This window comes from Hydra vulgaris, chromosome 08, assembly GCF_038396675.1.
Source record: "Hydra vulgaris chromosome 08, alternate assembly HydraT2T_AEP".
Classification (NCBI taxonomy): Eukaryota; Metazoa; Cnidaria; class Hydrozoa; order Anthoathecata; family Hydridae; genus Hydra; species Hydra vulgaris.
The window spans coordinates 62,229,721-62,257,354 of NC_088927.1; the positions used below are offsets into that span (position 1 = coordinate 62,229,721).

A 27,634-nucleotide genomic window follows, 5' to 3' on the forward strand; every position below is an offset into this window, starting at 1 on the left:
CTTTTATAATTGACAAATAACTTTTAATAACTCTCTGCTCAGGATAATTTGAAGGATTTGCTTCCTTAGTTACAAATTTGATGCCATTTTGTTCATACCATTCTGGAGATTTCTTGAAGTAGTTGTTTGTAGCCAATTCATGCGAAAATATTGCAGGCATACCTTTGTGATTATTTGAGGCATATAAGGTGTTTATTTACCATTTGACTGATAGAAATGGTGCTGGCCTAGCAATCGTGAAAAGTCTTTTTTGCGATTTCATTGTCTTCAATTATACACAAGTTTTCTTGGTTTAAAAGTTGGTATTGCTTTTTTGAATAGCAAATTGCTTTAATATCCTCATGATTTTATCGCTTTGGAGTTTTCTTTTTATAATGCTTTATATTCTTGAGGTCTAAGTGCTTGGCTGCATTTAAATTTTCTTCAAAGGTCTCTCTGTGGCTGACATGATTTATATCATGGAGCAAATGATAGATTTTACTTTATAATTATCTTTAAATTTTTTTTTCTTTTTTCACTTCAAGCTTCACTTTCATATGATTGTGTTCATATATTTAGATTTACAAAATCTTACAATTCAGAAATAAAAAACATATAAATAACATCATGACGTCACATTTCAAAAAATGACTTCTTACAAACAAAAAAGTACATCTGAAGTCCCGATTTTCATCGGAATGCACTTTTTTAATTAAAAAGCATACTCTCGAGTCCCGAATATTTGGAAGGGTGGGAATAAACGGGTGGGTGGAAATTTAAGTCCAGATCTGATAAAGGGGGGAGGGAGGGTAAGGGGGAGGGGGATTGTATCGCCACAAAATAAATCTAACTGATGATTGAGAAACACCAGTCAATTTTGAAATGTCAACTTGTAAAAATTGTTTTAATATTTGTTTACTCATTTTAATCTGATAAAAATGATAACCAATATTTAATATCATTACAATTGAACAACAACATATTAGCTTCCACATACAAAAAAAGTATTTTTAAATTTGTAAGGTATTTTTTAGTAATTAATAACTAAAGGATGCTGAGTTTCATTGTGTTCAACCAATAAACTGATATGGATTCATTTTTTTAGTCAGTTTTTACTTTTTTTATTTAAAAACAACGGTCTAGATCAATCATTGGTTTTTAATATTATGTTTTTGAAAATTTAATATGCAGTTAGATGTACACATAGATGTTATTAAAATTGTTTTCATGAAAGAAATTAAAGGAAGAACTTAATTTAGCTTGAGTAAAAGTTATTTTTATTATAACTTTGCATTAAGAGATTGTAACTTAAATTGTTTCTTACATTTCATTACTTAATTTAGTAGATAACTATTTTTATTGCGTATATAATGATAACTAATAATTATTTTTATTTAAAGGTTCTTGAAAAACAAATATCGAAACTGGAGGTATGAAAAACTTACTTCTTACACAGCAAGTGATGAACCACAATGGGTCACTGATTTTGAAGGCGAAATGCAGACTAAGTTCTCTTTGTTCTGGCAATACTTAGAAATAGGTTAATTTAAAGTTATTATAATGTAAAATCAGTGGTGAAAATTTAAATTTCATAAAATTTTCAATATAAAAAAAAAAAAAAGTTTTATATGTACACAAATATCTTTCTGTACTTGGCCTTGCATAAAACATCATTAATGGCATCATACTGAAACAGCAAGGACTGTTTTAGTATGATGTCATCCACTGAAGTTATGGGTTTGAGTTCTATCTTGATATAAAAGACTTTTACTACGACAAAAAAAATTATACATACATGTGTATGTATGTAGCATAAATTAAATCTTAGCTTTGTGTATGTCATTTTCAATTAATTATGGATTTACCTAAAAATAATTAACTGATTATAAACTTTTGTAAGAGACTCTCTCTCTCTCTCACACACACACACACACACACACACACACACACACACACACACGCACGCACACATATATATATATATATATATATTCAAATATATATATATATATATATTCAAATATATATATATATATATATATATATATATATATATATATATACAAATATATATATACAGATACATGGTCTATTCTAGACCGTTTTCACCAGCGTCAACCGTATTTGGGTGCCACATAAATTAAAATTTGAGGACTTTTTTCTTTTTCTTTTTTTTTACGGCAAATTTTTTTTTTTTTTTTTCGAAAAACACTGATTTTTCGCTAAATTTTTTCAGGAAAGGGGGTAACGCTGCCCAAATTTGACATTTTACAACACATGATTATTTACATAAAATAGTTGTTAATTTACAATTATTCACATAAAATGTAATACCAGTATACAAAACGTTACTATTTTTATAAAACATTATGTCAGTTTGCAATATCAGTTTACAATGCATGATTATTTACATAAATCATGCCATATTAGATCATGTGGTACTTTATATAAAACATCAAATCCATTTAGGACACACAATTGTTTTCATAAAATATACTTATTTAGAACATGAATATTTAGATTTAATGAATATACTTAAAAACTCTAAGTAGTTTAATCTTTGTCCATCTTTTTCTATTGTTTGAGTCAAGAGTTGTTTGTTTTCCTTGTGAAATAAGTTAACTGTTGTAAAAATTTGTGTGCCACACTCTACACACATTTTTCTTCACATTGTAAAACAAAATATGTTTTTTGTATGTTTTTTTTCATCATTAATTTTATAGTTAATTTTTTTGCTTTTGAATTAACTTTTTTATGCTAAAGGCTTTTTTCATTTTATATAGTTCTTCAATTTGGGTTTGTTACAATGTTTGTTGCTGCTTTCCCATTGGCTCCATTGGTAGCTCTTTTGAACAATATTATCGAAATAAGATTGGATGCTGTTAATTTTATACATAATTTCCGACGAACACATCCAAGTCCAGCAGAAGATATTGGTGCATGGTATGGAATCTTGGCTACTTTAACAATGGTAATGATTTATTTAAAGTTGTATTGAAATTTTGCATTTTTGTATTGTTCTATTTAACACTAAACTGCTAATTTAATTTAAAAGTATCCACTAACAAAACTGCTTCCTACTAAGTATCCACTTATAAAACTGTTAGCAAGATTTAATACCAATGATATCAAAATTTAGGCTAAATTATATTTGCTTTATCAAATTAGATTTTTTTTCAGGATTTTATTTGCTTATTGTGTTTATAACTTGTTATAATTGTTTGAACCACGAGCAAAACTGGTTGGTTTTATTTTGTCTTTTTTCTGTGGGTTTTCTTTACATGCTTGTTTTCATGCTTGCACGGGTTGGTTATTTCTCATAAATTGTTTTCTATCTTTAACTGAAGTTTTTTCGTGTCATCTCTTTAAGATTTCCTGCGTCTACCTGAAACTACTAACTTTCTGCATACTGATTTTTAAAATATTATTACTTTTTTGTTAGCTGTGTATAAACTGCTGTTGTAAGTAACTAACTTTATAATTAAGAGATGTTATTTATCAAAGATAAGATAGGGTGCGGAAAAAGTTTCGACAAATATTTTACATTAACTGATTTTAACAAGCAAAACAAAGTCCTTAGCTTTAGTTGAGTTTAACCAAGAAGTAGTATATTACTTTGTACCAGATTTAAAAAGGCAGTAGATTTTCTAGCATAAAAATGAAATAAAGTTGTAGCCAATAAAGATACATATGGCAAGTAGCAGAGAAAAATATTTATACATATAAAAAAAGGCAAAAATAGAAGTATTCTTTAATATTAAAGCTTTTTAAACTTTCATTATTAATCACACCATATGTTGCTAATGAGGATGGATTATCTGTGTTTAATTTATTTTTCCCAAAACAAAAAAATTCTATATCTGTGCTGTTTTTAGGTAAGTTGATGCGTCAATCATCTATAGATTTTGAAACAGTACAGAAAGAAAAATTGAATACCTCCTAAAAAATAGTTTTTTGAAATCTTTTCACACCACATATACCAGCCCTTGGAGTTAGGAAAAATATAATTCTGCAAAAAATTGCTGATCTAAAACCGTTTTAGGTTGAAACAGGGTTCAATAAATCATCAAATGTGCAAGCATTTAGCCAAAAATTGATAGAAAAACAAACGCCGAGTTGTCTGACTTTTTTTTCAAACATTGGCGTTTCCTTAAAAATTTGAAAAACAAATAAAAGTTTTGTTTTATTTTAATATTTTATTTACAAGTTATAAAACTTTTATTTTGTTGTTTTTATTTTAATTGTTTATTATACAATTTTAATAAAAGGCTCGTATTTTGAATTTAAATTTAACATTTTTTTTGCTGTTTTATTTTAATTATTCTTTGTTAGAAATTTTAAAAAAAAATTATTTTTTCTAGTTGTTTTTTGTTTTTTGTTTTTCTTTGTTTTGTTTCTTCATAATATTTGGTTAAAATCTTTGTTTTTTAATTTTTTTTTAATTTTTTAATTTAGAGTTTAAATAAAATGCTTGTTTTGCTGTGGTGTTTTTAAATTAGTTTGCACAGAATTTAAAAAAAATGTTGTTTTGTTGGATTTAATTCAAATATGTTTATAAATTAAATTAATATTCTTTATTTAGTTTTTATTTTAATTGTTTTGTTTACAATTAAAATAAAAGATGCAGATTTAGAATTTAAATAAAATGTTCATTTTGCTTCTTTTTATTTGAATTATTTTATTAACAATCTGAATAAAACATTGGTTTTTTAGTTCGGTTTATTTAATTTAAAATTTAACTTAAATGTTTGTGTTTTTATCATTATTTTGCTTAAATTTTAAATGAAATATTCTTTGCAGAATAGAACATTCATTTTTTAATTTTTATTTTATTTATTTTTAGAATTTAAATAAAGCGTTTGTTTTGCCATTTATTATTTGTTTGAAATTCTTATTATAATAGAGAAATAGGGTTGGCTAGGTAGGTCGACCCTATTTCTGAGGGCTGTATATATATATATATATATATATATATATATATATATATATATATATATATATATATATATATATATATATATATATATATATATATACAGGCCCGGCTCGAAGCATGTTCGAAGTGTGCAATGCACACAGGCGCCGCAGGCGTCGAAAATTCAAAGGCGCCTACAAGATTAATAAAAATGTTGTCAGTTAATTTTCATTTTCACAAGGAATTTAAATTTTATAAGTGAATTTGAATCATAAACTCACTGTAAGTGAATTTGAATTATAATACTGAAAAATTAAATATTAAAAATTATTTGCTGTAACATGGATCGGAAACGGAAATTGTCTGGTTGGCAAAAAAAACGAAATAGGGAAAACAGGCTGAAAGAGCAGTTTAAAAATCAAAAAAGGTTGAACAGCTTTCTGCAAGTTAGGCAAAATGAAGACATTTATGATAAGATAGTTGAAGAAATCAATACACATGAACGCGAGTATGATGAATATATTGTAACTGGTGAGAAGTCTGTATCTAAAACTGACGAAACTAACATTTTGTTGTGTTGAATTAATTAAAAACAATGTTGAATTAAATGCTAGCACTAGTACAGCTACTCCAGATGAATGTTCAAATAATGAGGTAGAAAAAAGTGCTGAGAATATATCTTGCTGTAATGATTTTTGTATTATAACGGATTGGCCAGAAAATTGGCAGAATTTGCAATTTCAAAATATAGTTTCCAAAGATCCAATACAAGCTAATATTAACCAGTACCCAAAAGACAGTTTGGGTCGATCATTTAACAAAATACATTTTCATCGAAAAACAGCAAATGGTTTCGTTTTTAAGACATGTAAAATTAGGAACACTTTTTAGCATTGTTCGATATTGGTTGCAAATGTTTTGTCCAATACTGTATATATATATATATATATATATATATATATATATATATATATATATATATATATATATATATATATATATATATATATACATATATATATATATATATATATATATATATATATATATATATATATATATATATATATATATATATATATGTATATATTTATGCATATTTATATATATATATACATACATATACATACATACATATACATATATATATATATATATATATATATATATATATATATATATATATATATATATATACATATATATATATATATATATATATATATATATATATATATATATATATATATATATATATATATATATATATATATATTAGGGTGATTCTAAAAACAACTTTTTTTGAAATTGTCTGCTGCCACCCCCTAAATGTGTTCTATGTAATAAATAAATTTAAGATTTATTTATTATATAGAACGCTTGATGCTTAAGACCCTTAAACATCAGACCGGTCCCTAATATTTTGAAAAAAAAATTTGTTTAAAAGCATATCATGTTGGATCTCAAAGGAAGTGAAGTTTTATAAAAATTCTAAAAATAATAATCATTTTATAAAAAGATTACTATTTTAAATTTTATGGCTTAAAATCAACCTTTTTTTAACTTAAAAGAAAAAATTTGTGTTTCCATAAATTTATTTTACTATTTTTGAAATTTTTGAAAGACTCATCAGAAATTAATGATCAAATTAATAAAACTTCAATTTATACCAAAAATTAAATTACGGAAAGTTGCAAATGTCTTAACTACTGTAAAATTTCACACATTTGTGGAATTTGCTGACACTATTATAATAAGAATTCTTTAGAAAAATATTTTTCAAAAGGGGGGATTTAATTTATTATTTGAGCTAATTTATTGCTACAGTTTTTTAGGAAAAACTTATTTTCATGCATTTAGAAATTAATTCGGATTTTTTGTTTAATGATTTTGATTTTTTGTTTTTGCATTAATAGCATTAATTTTATTAAGCATTTATTTATAAAATATTTTTTGTTTTATAATTACTCATGCAAACCAAGAATGATATATATATATATATATATATATATATATATATATATATATATATATATATATATATATATATATATATATATATATATATATATATATATATATATATATATATATATGTATATATGTATGCATATTTATATATATATATACATACATATTTATATATATATACATACATATACATATATACATATACATATATATATATATATATATATATAGATATATATATATATATATATATATATATATATATATATATATATATATATATATATATATATATATATATATATTAGGATGATTCTAAAAACAACTTTTTTTGAAATTGTCTGCTGCCACCCCCTAAATGTGTTCTATGTAATAAATAAATTTAAGATTTATTTATTATATAGAACGCTTGATGCTTAAGACCCTTAAACATCAGACCGGTCCCTAATATTTTGAAAAAAAAATTTGTTTAAAAGCATATCATGTTGGATCTCAAAGGAAGTGAAATTTTATAAAAATTCTAAAAATAATAATCATTTTATAAAAAGATTACTATTTTAAATTTTATGGCTTAAAATCAACCTTTTTTTAACTAAAAAGAAAAAATTTGTGTTTCCATAAATTTATTTTACTATTTTTGAAATTTTTGAAAGACTCATCAGAAATTAATGATCAAATTAACAAAACTTCAATTTATACCAAAAATTAAATTACGGAAAGTTGCAAATGTCTTAACTACTGTAAAATTTCACACATTTGTGGAATTTGCTGACACTATTATAATAAGAATTCTTTAGAAAAATATTTTTCAAAAGGGGGGATTTAATGTATTATTTGAGCTAATTTATTGCTACAGTTTTTTAGGAAAAACTTGTTTTCATGCATTTAGAAATTAATTCGGATTTTTTGTTTAATGATTTTGATTTTTTGTTTTTGCATTAATAGTATTAATTTTATTAAGCATTTATTTATAAAATATTTTTTGTTTTATAATTACTCATGCAAACCAAGAATGATATATATATATATATATATATATATATATATATATATATATATATATATATATATATATATATATATATATATATATATATATATATATATATATATATAAAGTGGGTCATTTTTTTTTTTTTTTGAACTGTAGCATAAAAAGTTTTCCTATTGGTCCAACATTAAGGGACTATAAGAGTTTTTAAATATAGAGCTCAGTACTGCAGTATCTGCAACTTTCAGATTTTTGAGATTGTATATGTCAAAAGTGGCCTGTTCTCCATCACTCGATAAAATTGTACTCTTTGTCATAAATGTTTACTCTCTTTCATGGTTTAACTACCATGGTTCAACTTTTTTTACTAAATGAAGCAATGTCATAAGCTTGGAGCAGAAGATTCGAAAATATTGGAACCTGTGTTGCAGAACAACTACTTTTCCCACTCCGAAAACAGGCTTGGTCAGTTAGTGAGTGCAATCACACTCCATTTCTGACCACATTTAGTCGCAACAACTTTGTCACAGCTTTTTAGATGTTTTGAGAACATTTTATAAACGCGCACAAAAAAAAAACTTGACTTATGGGTGACAATTACAAAAAAACTTAATTTAAAAAAGAAAAGAATTTTTAATGAAAAAAAAGCTTAGCTAAAACAAAATAGAATTTTTTTAAAATTAATAATTTCTCTTATAATAAATAATAAACTCTTTGCTTTTTTATAATTTTTTTATAATTAAATTTTATAAATTATATTTTATAAATTTTTTATAATTAAAAATTAAAATAATAAACTCTTTGCTTTTTTGTAATTTTTTTAAAAAATCAAGTGACACTCTTATATAAAATAACAACTTGCTATTAGTAATCGTTTAATAAGGAAACAAACGTTTTTCAATTTATCAAAGAGTATAATTTCTTTTATTTATGATTTATTTCAACAAGGTTCTATAAAACTCACGCTAGTTAAGTTATTTAATTAATAAAAAATTGTACATGTTTATAACCATTTCATGCTTTGCAAAGTGCAAATGCATGTTAGCAAAGTTTAAAATATTCAAAACTATTCATCTTAGTAAGATGAAAAAAAAAAAAAATCATTGAGTTGCAATAGAAATTATTGTTCTTTTCTTTAGCCGTGTCTTTAAAATGTTTAAAAAAATTTGCATTGCGCTTGACTCCTGAATCAGCTGTCTATAATGATCACTATCCAAACTGCAGACTAAGTATATATTTAATAACCTTTTTGTTTTACTCAATTCTATCGGTTTATTATGCTCTAATATAAAATACAAATTAATATATAATATATTCATTCTAAGTGAATTTTAATTTCAATTTGCAAACTAAAAGCAAGTTTTTATTACCTTAAATTATTTGAGAGCAAACTTTATTGTCGAACTAATATGGTAAAAATAATTTATGAAGAGGAAGTGGAACTGCTTCACAAAACTGATGATGATGTTTAGTGTGTGGGCTTTTAATTTAATTAGTATTTACACTTTGAACCTCTGGCGCAGTGTTCAACATCAACTTGTAATTCACTATGTATGTATGTATGTATGTTTTGTTCACTGTGTATATATATATATATGTGTGTGTGTGTGTGTGTGTGTGTGTGTGTGTGTGTGTGTGTTCAGTGGCTTGTAAGTTCCTGTATGTTTATTTTATTATTAATTGTCAGTTTGTTTAAAAGCGTTTTGCTAAATATGAAAACATTTGATTACATATAATTAATGTTACAAAGTTAATTCTTTTTTAGAGTGTTGCGTGTTCAGCGTGTATTACAGTTTTTTTAATTACAGGTATTCTTATTTTAGTTTTAGACAAACATGTCATGCATGTTACTTACGATGTTGCATTAGCAAAAACATCAGGCTGGTATGTTTACCAGTTCATTCGTCCCCACATACTTCAGCCCTTAGATGGAGGTGTTTCAAACAATAAACAAGTTTGGCGCAAATTACTTAGAAAATTTTTTGTAGCTACAAATTTCAACAACAAAAGAAAGTTTTATTCAACTACAAACAAACCTTTTTAGCTCTGGTGACACATTTTGTTTCGACTTGATATTAGCAAAGTTGATCAATCAAAATTTAATCAGCCTGCTTCATCATCCTCAACCAAGCCTGGTTCATCATCTTTATCTCAGCCTATATCATCATCTAACATCAATCAGCATCAAACAGCATCAATGGTACAACAACTTCAAAATTTAACAATAACACCAGTGGCTCCTGTTCAAACGTATCAAATGTTGCTACACTTTGCAGAAAAACTCAAAGGCAGTTTGAAAAATGTTTTACAATGCCACCATGTGAAAATTTGGGAATGTTAAGCAAAAAAGCCAATATTCCCAAAGTTGAAGGCCAAGTACAAGTGTCTAAGTTGTTAAACTCCAATGGTTTAACAACTTCAAAATTTAACAATATTTCTGACATAAATATATTTTTGACATTTCAAAAGCTTTTAATAAAGTTTGGCATGCTAGTCTTTTCCATAAGCTTTCTTCTTATCTGGTGTATCTGGCAACATCTTTAAGATTATTGAATCCTTCCTTTCCAATTGTAGTATAAAAGTTGTTCTCGATGTACAACACTCTTCTTCTTATTCTGTAACTTCAGGGGTTCCTCATGGTTCTATCCTTGGCCCTATACTCTTTTTAATTTACATTAACGATCTTCCAGATATTCTCACATCTAAGGTGGCATTGTTTGCTGATGTTACTACCATTTATTCTTGTCGTGATAAGAAGCCAACACTCTCTCATTGCTTGGAGGGGACATTTGAGCTTGAAAAGGATCAGAGTGGGAAAAGTAGTTGTTCTGCAACACAGGTTCCAATATTTTTGAATCTTCTGCTCCAAGCTTAAAATGCATTGGGCTCACAGTGGCTGGTGAATTCAATACAGATAAAACTCAATTTTTTTCAGCCAATCATTGTCACAATAATTTAGATCTTCCTATATTTATGAACGGTAATGTACTCGATGAGTCAACTACTCTTCTTCTTCTAGGATTAACTCTTACTTCCAATCTTTCTTGGAAATCATATATCAAATTTGTTGCATAATTAGCATCTGCTAAGGTTGTATCTCTTAATCGAGCTCGACACTTTCTTACTTCGGATTCTATTCTCTATAAATCTCAAATCCGGCCTTGTATGGAATACTGTTGCCATATCTGGGGCGGATCTTCTAATGATGCCATTTTTCTGTTATAGACAAGGTGCAAAAATACATTGTAAACATAGTTGGACCTGCTCTTGCAGCCAACCTTCAACCATTATCACATTGTTGTAATGTTGCTTCTCTTTGTCTTTTCTACAAATACTATAATGGGCACTGCTCTAAAGAGCTAGCATCTCTTGTGCCATCTACTAAAATTCATTCTTGTGTTACTGGTCATTCAATTAAGTCTCATTCTTATTCTGTGACTGTTCCTAAGTGCTCCAAAAATTCTTATTTGTCTAGTTTTTTTCCTCAAACATCAGTTCTTTTGAATTCACTTCCTTCATCTTGCTTTTCTGATTCATATAATCTGCAATCTTTTATGTCATCTGTCAATCATTATCTTTCTCTATAAACTTCATCTTTTCTTTTCCAGTAACTTCCAACTTTAATTAGTGGTTGCTTGCAGCCTTGTTGAAAGCGAATGTGTTTAAAAAAAAAAAAAAAGCAAGGTGATGAGGCCAAAAAGTCAAAGCAATTGTAGAAATGCAAGATTGACTTCAGTGAAGCTTCGGATAAAACTAAGCAATATTCAAATAATTTTTTGAAGTGCAACAAGTAAAAAAAAACGAGACAAAGACATCAAGAGGTGCTAAAAGTGTTGCAGAGTTTGTGGTACCAATGTGAAGCTTTTAGTTGCAAGTCTTGGGTTTGTCCATCATGTTTATCCAAAAAATACAAAATTAGTAAAGAGTTTATTTTTTGCATGAAAAAATGCCACAGACCTGCTTCTGATCATGAAACAATTCAAATTTATTTAATAAATATTTTTTTTCGTACATTAGATTAAAATAATTTTTTTGTTAACTTAATTTCTAATAACATCAGTTTTCATTTTATTTTTAGTTAATTTAGCATTATTTTCTTAATATTGTTTTAAATTTTTTTTTTTCCCAATTATAAGGGGAAGAGTAAAGGTTTTTTATCTCTTTATCTAAATTGATTTTTTTTTTTTTTTTTCAATTTTTAAAATATTTATTCTCAATTTTTATTATATAATGTAAAATATTTATATAATGTAATTATATATTTATATTATGTGAAAAATTCTCTAGAAAACAAACAAACAAAAAAAAAATTATTTTAAAAAAAGGATGTGAATTTGAAGCTAAATCATTTACTCTTATAAATTAATTTGAATATTTGGTTTTCATTTTGACTCTTTAGTTTTCGACAATTGTAAATGCATTTGTGCTTGCATTCACTTCAGAGCTTATACCACGTTTAGTGTGGATTTATTATAAATCTCCTGATGGTAAGTTGGATGGTTTTACGGACTGGTCAATGTCAAAGTTTAGAGTGGCTGACTTCTTAAATGATTCTATGCCTGAAAATCCAACAAAGAATGGTATAAAACAACAAGAATATTGCAGGTTAATAGAGTTTTTTCACTTTATATATATATATATATATATATATATGTTATAATATATGTATATATATATATATATATATATATATATATATATATATATATATATATATATATATATATATATATATATATATATATGTTATAATATATGTGTATATATATATATATATATATATATATATATATATATATATATATATATATATATATATATATATATATATATATTTATATATAACTCTTAACTGGTTGTCAGAAAGTTTTTCCGTATTTTGTTGACAAAAAGTAAAAATTAAAATGCAAGACCGGAGAAAAAAACTAGAAAAATTTTTAGAGCATGCAGGGATAGATACAGTAAACGAATGAGACTTTGCTGAATGACAAGTAAAGTGAGAATGAGTTTTAGTTGATGGAACTAGAGATGATAGCTCCTTTTAGCAGGGACCATGATAGTATTTTTTAAAAATAGAAAGAGATACAACTTTACAAAGATGGGAAAGAAGCCCTAGCTTAGCAGATAAAGTAGGTCCAACTAAGTTTACAATTCATTTTTGGATCTTGTCTAGTAAAGAAAAAGCATCATTAAAAAAACCAGCCAAAATTTGACAACAGTATTCCATACAGGGATGAATAAGAGATTTGAAGAGATAGAGAATGCAATCAGGAGAGAAAAAATGGCGAGCGTGATAAAGAGAAGCAACCTTAGCAGATGCTAATTTAGCAATAGATTGTATATATGGTTTTCATGAAAGGTCAGTTGTAAACTATAATCCAAGAAAACATAAAGAAAAGGACTCAGTGAGAGGGTTGCCATTTATTAATATGGGAATGTAGACAGTTCTGCGATAGTTTTTTACAGTAAATAACTGAGTTTTGTTGAGGTTAAAGTTTACAAGCCACTGTTAGCCCCAATCTGTTACAAAAGTAACATCAGATTCAAGATCAGCTGCCTGTTTTAAGAATAAAAGCTTCCATTCCTGCCTTAATCCAGGAGGTTATGTAGGAAGCACATTTTTCAGCTGAAAGAAAAAAGACATCAGCCCAAGGACTGTCATAAAGAAAGTCATGAAAAGAATCCCACTCAGCTTTAGGGTAGCAGTAAATAGTGTGATGATAGGGTGAGTTTAAAAAGGAAGTATGAGGTGAAAGATTTAAAAAGATCATTGCATGGGCAGAACCACCTCAAGGAGAAAAAGAAGAAACTGAACACAAGCTAGGATCAGAGACCAGACATAAATCAAAGAGTGAAAATAATTAGGAAAATGAGTCACATAGTTAACTATCTGAGTAAGAGATTGAAAAATGCAGAAGTTAGCAGCAGCAGGGTCAGTGGCATTAGAGCCAAGCCATTCAGTGTGATTAGCATTAAAGTAACCAATAGCAACAATATTGGCAGAGGGGTCAAGAAAGAAGGTATGATCAATTTAATCAGAAATTACGCCTAAAAGAGTGCAGTCTTGGGAAGAAGGAGAACAATATACACATAAAGTAATGGTCAAAAGATTCGAACCTGATTTCACAACAAATGGGTGAATTGATGAGTATGTATACCCCTAAGCCAAGCATGTGACTATTGGAGTTTTTGCCAATCAAAGGGTAGTACCCATGAACACTGAGATCAGAAGAGGGAATAGTAGAATTTAAGTTAGTCTCACTAAGAGCAAGCAAGTTTGGTGAATTTTGCTAGAGGTAAGATTCAACTGATGGAAGGTTGCTTTGCAGACCAGGAATATTAGTAAAAGATATATTAAAACAGTTAGGTGGTAGGGATGGTTTTTATGCTTAATACTTTGGGTTACTTTTGGCATGGTTTAAGTTTAAAGAGAGCTTGACTCATTCATAGATAGAGCACGACCTCCTAAGCAATGAGCTATGCAATTTTCTCAGTCCTATTAAATAACCTTCTCAACATAGTCTCAACAAAAGGCTCCTTAAGTGGCGTTGACAATGTGCACTAAAGGCATTAATAGGGACACCATTTGTGAAACCTTACTACTAGCCAGCCTCAGAACCATTAAACTGAGTTTTAGAGCTGTACCCTCATTAGGAGATAACAGGAAGAGTTGCATAGCCACTATCAAGGAGGCACATGCAAAAACCTATGAGAAGAATCAAGAAGATCCAGCATACATCATCCTAGGCAGGAAACAATGTAACATAGGTTTACATCTATGCCAGCATAATAGATAAAGATAAAGGGGTTTGAGGCTGGTTAGTAGAATTATTCTGCTTACCTCTTTGCCTATTTTGTTAAAGTCTTTGCCTCCTACAAGCAGTAGTTAGATGCAGTTAACATCTGCCCAAGATGAGTATATTTATTGAGACACCATCTCTAGCCTTTACTCAAACAAGAGCCCCAAGGTAGGGGATTTTCAAGTCGGAGTTTGTTTCTACTACATTGGCTCTACAGCAGGCAGCAGTGGATGAGGCAGGTAGTACTGGGTTACATAATATCAGTAACAGGGTGATTGTGATAATCCTGAACCTGACCTGACCTGGAGGGGGCGACTGAATAAGTGCGAATTTTATAACTGCGAATTTCATAACTGCGAATCTGCATAAGTGCGACTGGCATAAGTGCGAACTGGCATAAGTGCGAACTGGCACAAGCGCGAACTAACATAAGTGCGAATCACTTGCAAAAACTGGCATAAGTGCGAACTAGCACAAGCGCGAACTGGCATAAGTGCGCCGAAAGAATTTGCAAACATTGGCATAAGTGCGAACTGGCATAAGTGCAAACTGGCATATGTGTGAATCAATTGCAAAAACTGGCATAAGTGGGAACTGGCACAAGCGCAAACTGGCATAAGTGCGCCGAAAGAATTTGCAAATGTTGGCATAAGTGCGAACTGGCATAAGTCCGAACCAATTGCAAAAACTGGCATAAGTGCGAACTGGCATAAGCACAAATTAGCATAAGTGCGCCGAAAGAATTTGCAAACATTGGCATAAGTGCAAGTTGGCATAAGTGGCGAATTGGCAAGTTCGCACTTATGCCAACTCGCACTTATGCCAGTTTGCACTTATGCCAATTCGCACTTATGCCAATGTTTGCAAATTCTTTTGGCGCACTTATGCCAGTTTGCGCTTGTGCCAGTTCCCACTTATGCCAGTTTTTGCAATTGATTCGCACATATGCCAGTTCGCACTTATGCCAATGTTTGCAAATTCTTTCGGCGCACTTATGCCAGTTCGCGCTTGTGCCAGTTCGCACTTATGCCAGTTTTTGCAATTGATTCGCACATATGCCAGTTCGCACTTATGCCAATGTTTGCAAATTCTTTCGGCGCACTTATGCCAGTTCGCGCTTGTGCCAGTTCGCACTTATGCCAGTCTTTGCAGCTGCTTCTCACTCATGCAGATTCGCAGTTATGAAATTCGCACTTATTCAGCCTCCTCACCTGGAGTAATTAAAAGAAGCTACTTTCTGCAAACAGTACCTTAAAACATGGGGCATGATATTTTGGAAATGCATTAGGAAAAAAAAAACATCTAACAAAATACTAGAGATAAGGATGAGCATAAGTTTTATAGTTAAAGTGTCTAGTTAGTTAATGAGCTCACACTGCATCAAAAAAATTGAACATTTAAACAGAACACATACATGAAGTAACTTACAGGTCAACCAATACCACGCATACATACATACATACATACATACATACATACATACATACATACATACATACATATAAAGTAGATTACAGGTGAGCTAAAACAGTAACTAAGGCACCTCCAACTATATAAAAGACACACAAAACAATTAAATATATATGTATATATTACTATAGGCACGAACGATTTTAAATAATACTAATGGCAGGAAGCAAACTCCTTCCAGCCTTTGCTTAGAAAGCGAATCCCACAAGGCAGCAGGACTGAAACAGGTTGCACTGGGTTACATGTTACCAATAGCAGGGTAATCATGAAGACCTGACCTGACAAATATGTGTTAAATTTTATTTCTGCATTTTAATGAAGCGTATTTTGGTTTCAATAAAAAAATGCAAATTACAAGGTTAAAGTTTGATTTGTAGCTTGACAACTTGAGAAGTTGTTTGATATATTGATGTAAATTAATTCATCATCATATTGATATAAAGTTGTTTGATATATTGGCTGTAATTGCCAAATTGCTACATGCTATGAAAAACACAGTTTGTCAGAATGTAACTATAAAGCTCAAATTGAATGCAAATACGAAAAGAAAAGAAGGTTTTAAAACTACCAGTCCACATCAAATTATAAAATTTTAGAAGGAAATTTTAAGAAAAAAATTAGAGAAAGAAGATTCAAAAAAAGTTAGTTTCTAGTTAATAAATAAAAATTAATTAAATTCTTGTATAAAAAAATAGTTATATTACAAATAAAATGTATTTGTCTAATATATATGATATATTATATTTGATATCATGATATCTGATATATTCTCAGGTGCTTAATACAAGGGTGGATAAGAATAAAAAGGAGGGGTGTGTGGAAATTTTAGTCCAGATCTAATAAAGGAGGGGGAGGGGTCTTAATAAAAGGATAGGTAGAATTTTTTTTTAAAAAACAAATTAATATTTTAATTCTAGTGTGGTTTGCAGTTTCAAATGCGCATTTTTTAACAGCTGTTTCATTATAATTTCAATAGGATTTGATATGCTTATATAAGTTTTATACTATTGTGAGAAATAAACAAAAACCTAAATTATACAAATCTAAGTTTACAAAATTTTTTAAAGATCAACAATTTTAAAAGATCAAAGTTTTTTTTCTTATCAGTGGCCAATTATTTGGCCTCGTTACGAGATTTTCACTGCGTAACGAAAGCGCGTAACGCATTTTAAAGTAACTCAACTAAGCAAATATACTTTGTATTGTTAGAAGTTATATTGCGTCGCTAGCGTATTTTCAAATACCGCATTGTAATTAACGTTATTTTATTAACGCGTTAAAAGTCATACAGACAGTTTTTTTTTTCTCACTATAACAAAAGTTACAAATAAAATCTAAGTTCCTATTTGAAAAATCATTTTTATCATTTTTTTCAAATATGAACTAAATTTTATTTTGAAAAAAATATTTTTTTCATAAAACGTAACATAATATTTGTTTATTTTTTTATAATTTTACAGTTGGTTTTTGGTTATTTTATTAACTGTTAATAAATTTTTTCTTATTTACTTTGTGAACTCTTTTTAAATAATGTTTTTAAACAACAAAGAGTTTTTTTTTTATTATTTATCAGTTAACGATAGCATATTCGTGATCATAATTTATTTTCATAAGTTAAACAAAGGTCATCAAAACTTTACGTTATTGAATTGACAATAAACAAAATATCATATTAATAAAATATTTACATCAAAATAAATCGTGCATTTTTTTAACCATTATGACAAAAAATAATTTATATATTTAAAAGGAATTTATATATTTAATTTTTTTTTTTTTTTTTTTTTTTTTTTTTTTGTTATTAGATTCCAACAAGGCTGCAAGCAGCCACTAATTAAAGTTGGAAGTTACTGAAAGAGAAAAGATGAAGATTGTAGAGCAAGATAACGATTGGCGGACGATTTAAAAGATTGCAAATTATATGAATCAGGAAAGCAAGATGAAGGAAGCGAATTCCAAAGAACTGATGTTCGAGGAAAAAAACTAGACGAATAAGCGTTTTTGGAGCACTTAGGAACAGTCACAGAAAAAGGATAACACTTAATTGAATGACGAGTAACACGAGAATGAATTTTAGTAGATGGCACAAGAGACGCTAGCTCTTTAGAGCAGTGCCCATTATAGTATTTGTAGAAAAGAGAAAGAGAAGCAACATTACGACGATGTGATAATGGTTGGAGGTTGGCTGCAAGAGCAGGTCCAACTATGTTTACAATGCGTTTTTGCACCTTGTCTAAAAGAGAAAGGGCATCATTAGAAGATCCGCCCCAGATATGGCAACAGTATTCCATACAAGGCCGGATTTGGGATTTATAGAGATAGAGAATAGAATCCAGAGTAAGAAAGTGGCGAGCTCGATAAAGAGATGCAACCTTAGCAGATGCTAATTTTGCAACCAATTTGATATATGGTTTCCAAGAAAGATTCGAAGTAAGAGTTAATCCAAGAAGATGAAGAGTAGGTGACTCATCGAGTACATCACCGTTCATAAATATAGGAAGATCTAAATTATTGCGATAACGATTGGCTGAAAAAAATTGAGTTTTATCTGAATTAAAGTTCACCAGCCACTGTGAGCCCCATGCTGTAGCAGAAGTGAGATCCTTTTCAAGCTCAAATGCCCCCTCCAAGCAATCAGAAGGTGTTGGTTTCTTATCACGACAAGAATAAATGGTAGTATCATCAGCAAACAATGCCACCTTAGATGTGAGAATATCTGGAAGATCGTTAATGTAAATTAAAAAAAGTATAGGGCCAAGGATAGAACCTTGAGGAACCCCTGAAGTTACAGAATAAGAAGAAGAGTGTTGTCCATCGAGGACAACTTTTATGCTACGATTGGAAAGGAAGGATTCAATGATCTTAAAGATGTTGCCGGATACACCATAAGAAGAAAGCTTATGGAGAAGACCAGCATGCCAAACTTTATCAAACGCTTTTGAAATGTCAAGAGCGATGGCCTTAACCTCTCCACCTTCATCTAATGCATGATAAAACCTGTCAGTTATTACTGTTAGCAAATCAGCTGTCGAACGAGAAGATCGAAATCCATATTGATGGTCAGAAAGTAAGTTATTAGATTCAAGATGAGAAATTAAGTATTTGTTAATTAAAGATTCAAAAACCTTGCTTATGATAGGAAGAAGACTTATGGGACGGTAGTTAGACAAATCAGATCGCTCCCCAGAATTTTTGAAGATAGGGATAACAGATGCGGCTTTCCAGCAGGCTGGAAAACAAGACTCTGATAAGCACTTGTTGAATAGTTTTGAGAGTATAGACGACAGCTCTTGAGAACACTTCTGCAAGACAATAACAGGTATGTTGTCTGGGCCACAAGCTGTGGAAGAGTCTAGGCAGGAAATCACTTTAGATACAGATGCTGGAGTGATATGAATGTCAAGCCATGGATCAACCTGTTTGTTAGCAATATCAGGTAGAACGCAATTAGTGGAATCTAGAGATGATATTGATGAAAAGTTTTTAGCAAACAGTTCGGCTTTGTCTTTAGGTGAGGTGACAAAGTCTGAACTGTACAAGAGAGGTGGAATTATAGATTTGCCCTTATTATTGATATTATTAAAGATTCTCCAGAAGTCACAAGAGCCTAATTTTTGAGATGAGATACGTGATTTCATGACCTGTGAATAGCGGGTTTTGGCGTTAGACAAAACCTTTTTACAGTTGTTTCTAGCAGTAATAAACAGACGTCTGTTTTCTGGAGAACTGTTTTGCTGATAAATATGGAAGTAACGGTTTCGATTGGCAATCGCAGCAGCACAGTGTGAGGAAAACCATGGAGGAGAGTGAGGTTTGACCTGGAATCGTCGAGAGGGAATAAAAGATTCCATGCCTGCCTGAATCCACGAAGTTATGTAAGAAGCACATTTGTCGACAGGAAGTTGAAAGATTTCAACCCAAGGGCAATCACGAAGAAAATCACGGAAAGAATCCCAGTCAGCTTTACTGTAGTTGTAAGAGGTTCGATAATAGGGGGATTCAGGTGATGAAGAAGAATGAGATATTAGTTTTAGAGAGATCAAACTGTGATCAGAAGCACCTAAGGGTGAATGTGGAGAAACTGAGCACTGACTAGGATCAGAAACAAGACATAAGTCAAGTAGAGAAGGTAAATGATTAGGGTTGTCAGGAAAGCGAGTTGGAAAGTTGACTATTTGAGTTAGGGATTGAGAAAGGCAAAAGTTGTGGGCTTTAATGCCTGCAGAGTCACTGACACTAGAGCCAAGCCATTCAGAGTGGTGAGCATTAAAGTCACCGACAACAACTATATTAGCTGATGGATAAAGAGAGAGGGCTTGGTCAATATGATCAGAAATAACATCAAAAAGTGTACAGTCTTGAGATGAAGGAGATCGATATAGAACAAAGAGAAAGGCAATAGCGTGAAGTGGTGCTAAACGAAAGCACATGAAAGAATAGTCTGTGGATTCAAACCTAGTTTCACGACAAACAGGTGAATTCTTACGAATGTAAATGCCCAGGCCAAGCATGTGGCTATTGGAGTCTTTACGAATCAGAGGAAGATAACCATCAACACTAAGATCACAAGATGAGACAGCCGAACTCAAATTAGTCTCACAAAGAGCAAGTAGGTCTGGTGAACTTTGCAAGAGATAAGACTCAACAGAAGAAAAGTTACTTCGAAGACCACGAATATTAGTGAATGATAGGTTTAGAGAACTTGGTGATGATGATGGTTTTTTGTGTTTTATAGTTTTTGGTACTTTATTCATTTTTAAATTAGATTGAAGAACTTGACTCAAAGCATAGATAGTACTCAGGACACCGTTTAATAGCCCAAGCAATTGCCTCATTACTACTAATAAACCCTAAGCCATAACAAAGGGCTCCAAATGTGGCCTCCGCAATCCACACCAAAAGTACAAACAGGGACACCATCCATGCGCAACATAGCACTGTTAATACTTATATTTTTCAGCTGTTGATGGAATCAGCCTCTCTGAGAGCTACCACAGAGTTCGGGAAACCTGACTACCAGCCGGCCTCAGAACCATAAAACTGAGTTTTAGAGCTGTACCCTCATAAGGAGATAATAGAATGAGTTGCCTAGTCATAAAAACAGTGACACAAGCAAACCCATGCATTGAGTCAAGAAGATCCAGCATTCAACATCCTAAACTGGAAACAATGTATTAAAAATACATCTGCGCCAGCCTAATAGATGAAGAAGGGGTGCGAGGCTGGTCAACAGATAGAATCTGTTTACCCCTTAAGTCTTTGCCTAGGAGGCCTTCTACAAGACAGTAGCTGGGTGCATTTAACATCTGCCCAAGATGAGTATTTTTATCGAGACACCATCTCTAGCCTTTACTCAACCAAGAGCCCCAAGGCAGGGGGTGTTTTAAATCGGAGTTGGCATCTCCTAGCCTTTGCCTAAAAAGGCGTATCCTACAAGGCAGCAGGACATGAAACAGATTGTACTGGGTTACATGTTACCAGTAGCAGGATAACCTGATCTGACAAAAATTCCTTAAGATAAAAATTAAAACAGTTTATTTTCTTTAACTAATTTTAACAACAACAACAAAATTATTAAACAAACTGTTTCTTTAACAAAAAATCTATTAGTTTACAATTGCGGTTATATGCTTTTACTTAGGGCTTTATTTCTTCTGAATAAACATCACATAAACGATATCGAACGATAATTAAAATATTCTATAAGCTAAAAGTTTTTGCGTAACGCAAAACTGCTGAACACATAGGCAAATTGCCTTTTCACAGGCAAAATGCGAGCTGCGTGACACTTCTTAACACGGCCTGCCAATATATATTTTTCTGATTTTTTTAATTTTTGAGTTTTTTAATGTTTTTTTGTTTTGTTGATAGTAAGTAAAAATTAAATACGGGGTATCTTAATAAGCATGGGGTGAAAAAAATTTCCAAAAGTTAGTAAACGTCTCCTCCCGTGTATTAAGCACCTTAGAGTAAAGAGAGAAATAGACCTAAAAGGACTTTGGCTTTAAGTCTCGTTTCTAGGTCTTAAATTTTTTCTTGGTCTCTGAACCTGAAATTATTTCTTGTACTCTTGGTCTCCAGGAGTTTTAAAAGTGTTGAGTGACTTTTGATGTGACTTAGGATATGTTTTATCTGACTATTCTATCAGATATGTTACATCTGACTATATTATATCTGACTATATTAGTCAGATATATTTTATTTGACTGTATTAGTCAGATATAATATATCTAGCTAATATAGTTAGAAAGAAGAGTCAAACAAGTAACAGAAGCAACAAGAAAAGTTTATTCATATGAAAAAATGGATTGTTTAGTGAAAGAGCAGGACTTATATAGGACTTATGTAGATAGTTGATGTCTATAAATTGGTCAAACTAAGATTTAATCTTAATGGCAAAGATGAAAGAAATGTAAACTGGTTATGTTAAAAAGAAAATGAACAAAAAAAAAATCTATTTTAGTATTTTAAGTATTGTCAGACTCAAGACTATTATTACAAAAAAACTAAATAAATGATAGGTAAATAACTATTAATGAAAACTATTATAAATTTTACCAAGAAAAATTATAATTGATTATCACTTACGTTGATGAAAATACACAACCACAAGCACCAGCAGCTTAAACATTTTGATTTTTTTCAATCTAAACTTTTTTATATAAAATTATTTAAAAATCCAAGTTTTTAGAATACAGGGTTTTCAACCTAGAAGAAAAAAGTATATGACACACACACACACACACACACACACACACACACACACACACACACACACACACACACTCACACACACATACACACACACACACACACACACACACACACACACACATACACAAATCTGTGCTTAATCCATTCTTATTTTTAATATACATTAATGACATTCCAAGTCAACTTTAAAACACAAATGATGTTATATGCAGATAATTATAAAATAATGCTTGTTTTGCACACTGATTTATTCTGGGAATTTCCAATCTCGATGGTTCCTGATTGCTTGTTCTGCACACTGATTTATAATGGAAATTTCCAGTCTTGATGGTTCCTGATTCCAAAACTTTTTCACTGAGTCTAACGCTTTTTTGTGAGCATGCAAACGGCTACATATCTCCAACAAACATTTGTATTGTACATTTGGTCAGTAAATTAATGGGTTACCCATCTATAAGAGAATCTGCAAATATCGAGAAGTGAATTTCTCTCTGGTAAAAGAATAAATACCTAAAGAGCTAGTATAACTCTGGGAACACATTCAGGGAAAAACAGATATTTGATATTGGGTAATATATTGTTTCCTCCAAGATCTTCATCCATTACTATGCAAAGGACTCAATCAAGAACATGATGTTAACAACCAATAAATTGTGGTTCTTTTCAGTAAAACATTTTTTAACTGAGTGACAATCCCATTCCTTCTTTAAGTGTTTACACTCATAGTGTCTGCTACATTTATCTTTATATTTATCCAAGGCGTTTTCAAGTCAATAACAATTAAAAATGAACTTCATAAAACAACTTTAGAATGAAAAATCTACTTTTTATAAAGTTTAAACAATATCATAATAGTATGAGTAATCTTCTAAAGTTCAGCAAAAAGAAATATTACACAAATTTTTTGGCCACAATATCAATAACATAAAAAACACTTACAAATGTATAAAAGAGTTGACAAATGTAAAGCCCAAATTATTCCAGTTTGCAAAAAAGGATCTTGTTAACTGCATTAACTATCACACAATTTCGCTTTTTTCAAATATAAGCAAAATCATTGAAAAAGTTATGCATAATAAATTGAACAACTTCCTAAACCAAAATCAATGTTTATATAAACATTAGTTTGGCTTTTGTAAAAAGCATTCTACAGCTCACACTTTTATCGAAATTACAGAAAGTTTAAAAGTTGCTCTTGACAACAGAAACTATGATTGTGGGATTTTCATTGATTTACAATGGACTACGATAGAATGTCATGGGCTACGATATCAAAACCTTTGATATTGTAGTCCATGACATTCTTTTATCAAAGCTTGACTTTTATGGTTTACGCGGCATATCTTTGCAATGGTTTAAATTATGCCTTTCCAATTGTCAACAGTTTGTAAATTTAAATGGCACCTATTCAGATATTAAAAGCATTTGAATTGGTATCCCTCAGGGATCCATATTAGGTCCTCTTCTATTTATTATCTATAATAATGATCTTCATCTTTCTATCAAACATTCAAATAAATTTTGCTGATGATATTAATCTTCAATTAATAACGAACTCTATCAAAAAGTTAAATAAATATATTAATCAGAATATGGTCATAGTTGATCAATGGCTTCGAACAAATAAAATCTCATTGGATATTAAAAAATAATAGAAACAGTAATATTCAAGTCGCAACCTACTAACTTTTCTAAGAAAACTAACAAGAATCTTCCAAAATACTTGAACTTTAGAATAAAAGGTCAAAAAATATTTTTATTTAAAAATATAACTTATCTTAATGTTGTGATAGATGAGAAACTTTCATTCAAAACATGCATAACTGGCCTTACTCTCAAATTAAGCCATTCCAATGGCATGTTGGCTAAAGTTCGACATTAGGTTAACTTTAAAACGTTACTACCTATATATCACTCAATTTTTGGTTCACATTAATTATATGCATGTCAAGTTTGGGGACAATCAAAAACCGTTGGATCTTTTCTAGAAGAGAAAGAGCATCATAAGAAGAACCAGCCTTAAGACGAATAAGAGATTTGTAGAGGTAGAGAATGGAATCAGGAGTAAGAGATGACCAGCATGATAAAGAGAGGCAACCTAAGCAGATGCTAATTTTGTAATCAGTTGTATATATGGTTTCCATGAAAGGTCAGTAGTAAACGATAATCCAAGAAGAGGTAAATTCCTTAATATAGGTATGTCGACAGTGTTGTGATAGTTATTTGCAGTAGATAACTGGATTTTGTTGGAGTTAGAATTTACAAGCCACTGTAGGCATTAATCTGTTACAGAATATCAGATTTAGGATCAGCTGCCTGTTCTAAGCAGTCGAAAAGAGAAGACTTTTTGTGAAGACATGAGTATAAAGTTGATTTATCATCAAAAAAAGCTTACTTTAAATGTGAGATTTTCGGGAAGATCATTAATCTAGATAAGTAACAAAATAGGGAAAGAGGTACCCTAGAGGTTACTGGAAATAAAGAAGAGTGTTGGTCTTCAAGGATGACTTTAATAAAGCGGTTAGAAAGAAACGGTTTGATAATCTCAAAAACTTTCCCAGATACACCATTTGAAACAAGCTTATGGAGAAGACCTGCATGCCAATTACCTCTTTTAAAAGTCTGTTTTATGGGTGTTGCCATATAAAATGTTGTGAAATTTTTCTTTTATTATGTGGTTAATTTATTTTAATATTACTTTTTGGTCTTTTGGTCATTGCGTTTTATTAGTGAATCACTGTTTGCAATGGCCTGTGTTTTTTTTTTTTTGTAACATTTTTTTTAACACGAAATATATTGATTGTTTTTGTTTTTTCTTTTTAAATGGCAGTTCTATTTTACGTCAATGGGATAGTTTCATCTTTTTCTGACGTAAATACGCAAACATTGGTGTCCAAAATTTTATTGACATATTTTTTTGTCTTTCGTTTTGAATGACACAATTTTTTTGAGTGGCACATTGGTACTGTGTTTCAAGTGCCTAACGAATTTTCCGATCAAACTTTTTAGTATCAGTTTTTAGACTTATGCAACTGTCCCCAGTCAACTTACAAGCTGTTTTGTTCTTTTTACTGTTATATTGGGTTTGTGTTTTTATATCCATGTTTTTATCTGCATTTTCGTTTCACCAATGTACTTTTTTTTACATTGACATTTATTAAGGTAGACTCCTGGGTGACCATTTATTCTTAGTTTAATTTATTTTATTTATAGATATCCTGGTTTTCATGAAGATACTTTTCCATACAAATATAGCCGTGACTATTGGGTTGTTCTCACTGCTCGTCTTGCCTTTGTAATTGCTTTTCAAGCATTTGTTCTTACAGTTAAAGAAACAATTGCGTATTTAATTCCTGATGTTCCAAAATGTAAGTAGGATTTAAAGAATAAAATCAAATTTTGTTCTGAACTGTTTTATTTTTAATATTTAACATTAAATTTTGTAGCTTTGGAATTAAAAATTAAACGTGAGAAATATTTGGCTGAGCAGCACGATCGTGTTCACAAAGAAAAAGTAGGAAAGCGTAAACCGAAAATATTAGGATTGACTGATTCAATAAATAATTCGACCCAACAAAACTATGACGAACGTTTAGAGCCAGCAATGTCGCCTATGGTTTAGTTGAGTTTAATTTTAAGTATTTGAAACGAAATTTTTTACTTAGGTACTACTTTAGTAAAAGTTCCATTTCATGCAATTTAATGACGAGGTCAAATTTAGATATCATTTCTTTATATTATCATTACACCTAGTGAGCACAAAACGTGTTTTAGACATAGTATGATTTAATACGTCTTTAAAACGTCTTGTGCCCACTGGGCATAATTATAGACTTTTTAGTTTTTTTAGACTGTCATTTAAAACCTTAAGTTAAACAACGGTCTAAATAATTAGTAGCTTAAATAATTTATTTTATTGACATATATTTCTATAATCTGTGAAAGCTTTTTCTGTTATCTTCATTCCTCAACACTTGTAACTGCATTTTTTGTAAGGTTTTCATTAAAGGTATATTTTCATAAAAGTTACACTTTGTATGTATATTTTGTTGGTTTGATTTTTCCTAATTTTTGTAACGTAAATTTAAGATGTAAATATTAATCAACTATTTATATGATAATTGTAAAATGGTTATAAGTAATTTTAAATATTTTTTTAAAATAAATGTTTTTTGCATTATTATTTATTCAATTTTTATCCTAAAAAGTTATTCTCAGGTTTTACAATTTAAAACCATTTAGTTGATATCATGTACAACCGTTCATACTGATGATAAAACACGTTTTATTGTAAAGCCATTGTTAATGTAAAAAGTTGCATAAAACAACAAACAATACAGCGTGGTTGCTTTGTCAATATAAAAGTTTGTGTTAATATTAAACATCTTCGCCATCTTGTTTTATTGGTGTTTTATACAGTTTGTAATATTAGAAACAAAACGCGTTTTATCGTCAGTTTGAACGTGTTATAAGTATCCAAGCTCATTTTTGCGCAGTCACAGAGTTTAAGTTTATAATATAAAAGGACGCGCTTATTCAGAGTTCACTTGCGAATATAACGATAGCGTTTATCTGTAATAAAATAAATATTTTCTTAAAAACTTAATGACAACGTGAAACTTATTTTTAAAAAACATAAAAGGTCAATTTTTTATTTATTTAATAATAACTGTGTACATGTACAATGACAATGTACGGAGCCTAGGTAATCTAGGCTTTAACAGCCAATTTATGTTAAAAATAAGTCCAACTTTGATTTAAATTGTTTAAGTGTTTTAGAATCTACAATGTTTT

At 29.8% G+C, this 27,634-nt stretch overlaps 1 protein-coding gene across 2 annotated transcripts in view; it reads left to right on the forward strand.

The window, feature by feature from the left end:
* Positions 1 to 27,020, forward strand: part of LOC100205448 (anoctamin-4) — a 59,539-nt gene extending 32,519 nt beyond the window's left edge. For both annotated transcript variants that reach the window (XM_065804114.1, XM_065804116.1), the window contains 5 exons: positions 1,380 to 1,519; positions 2,763 to 2,950; positions 12,256 to 12,461; positions 26,054 to 26,208; positions 26,287 to 27,020. In XM_065804114.1, the coding sequence (XP_065660186.1) occupies positions 1,380 to 1,519; positions 2,763 to 2,950; positions 12,256 to 12,461; positions 26,054 to 26,208; positions 26,287 to 26,462 (865 nt within the window). In that variant the 3' untranslated portion in view covers positions 26,463 to 27,020. The remainder of the gene's footprint in view (positions 1 to 1,379; positions 1,520 to 2,762; positions 2,951 to 12,255; positions 12,462 to 26,053; positions 26,209 to 26,286) is intronic.
* The last annotated feature ends 614 nt before the right edge of the window (positions 27,021 to 27,634 follow it).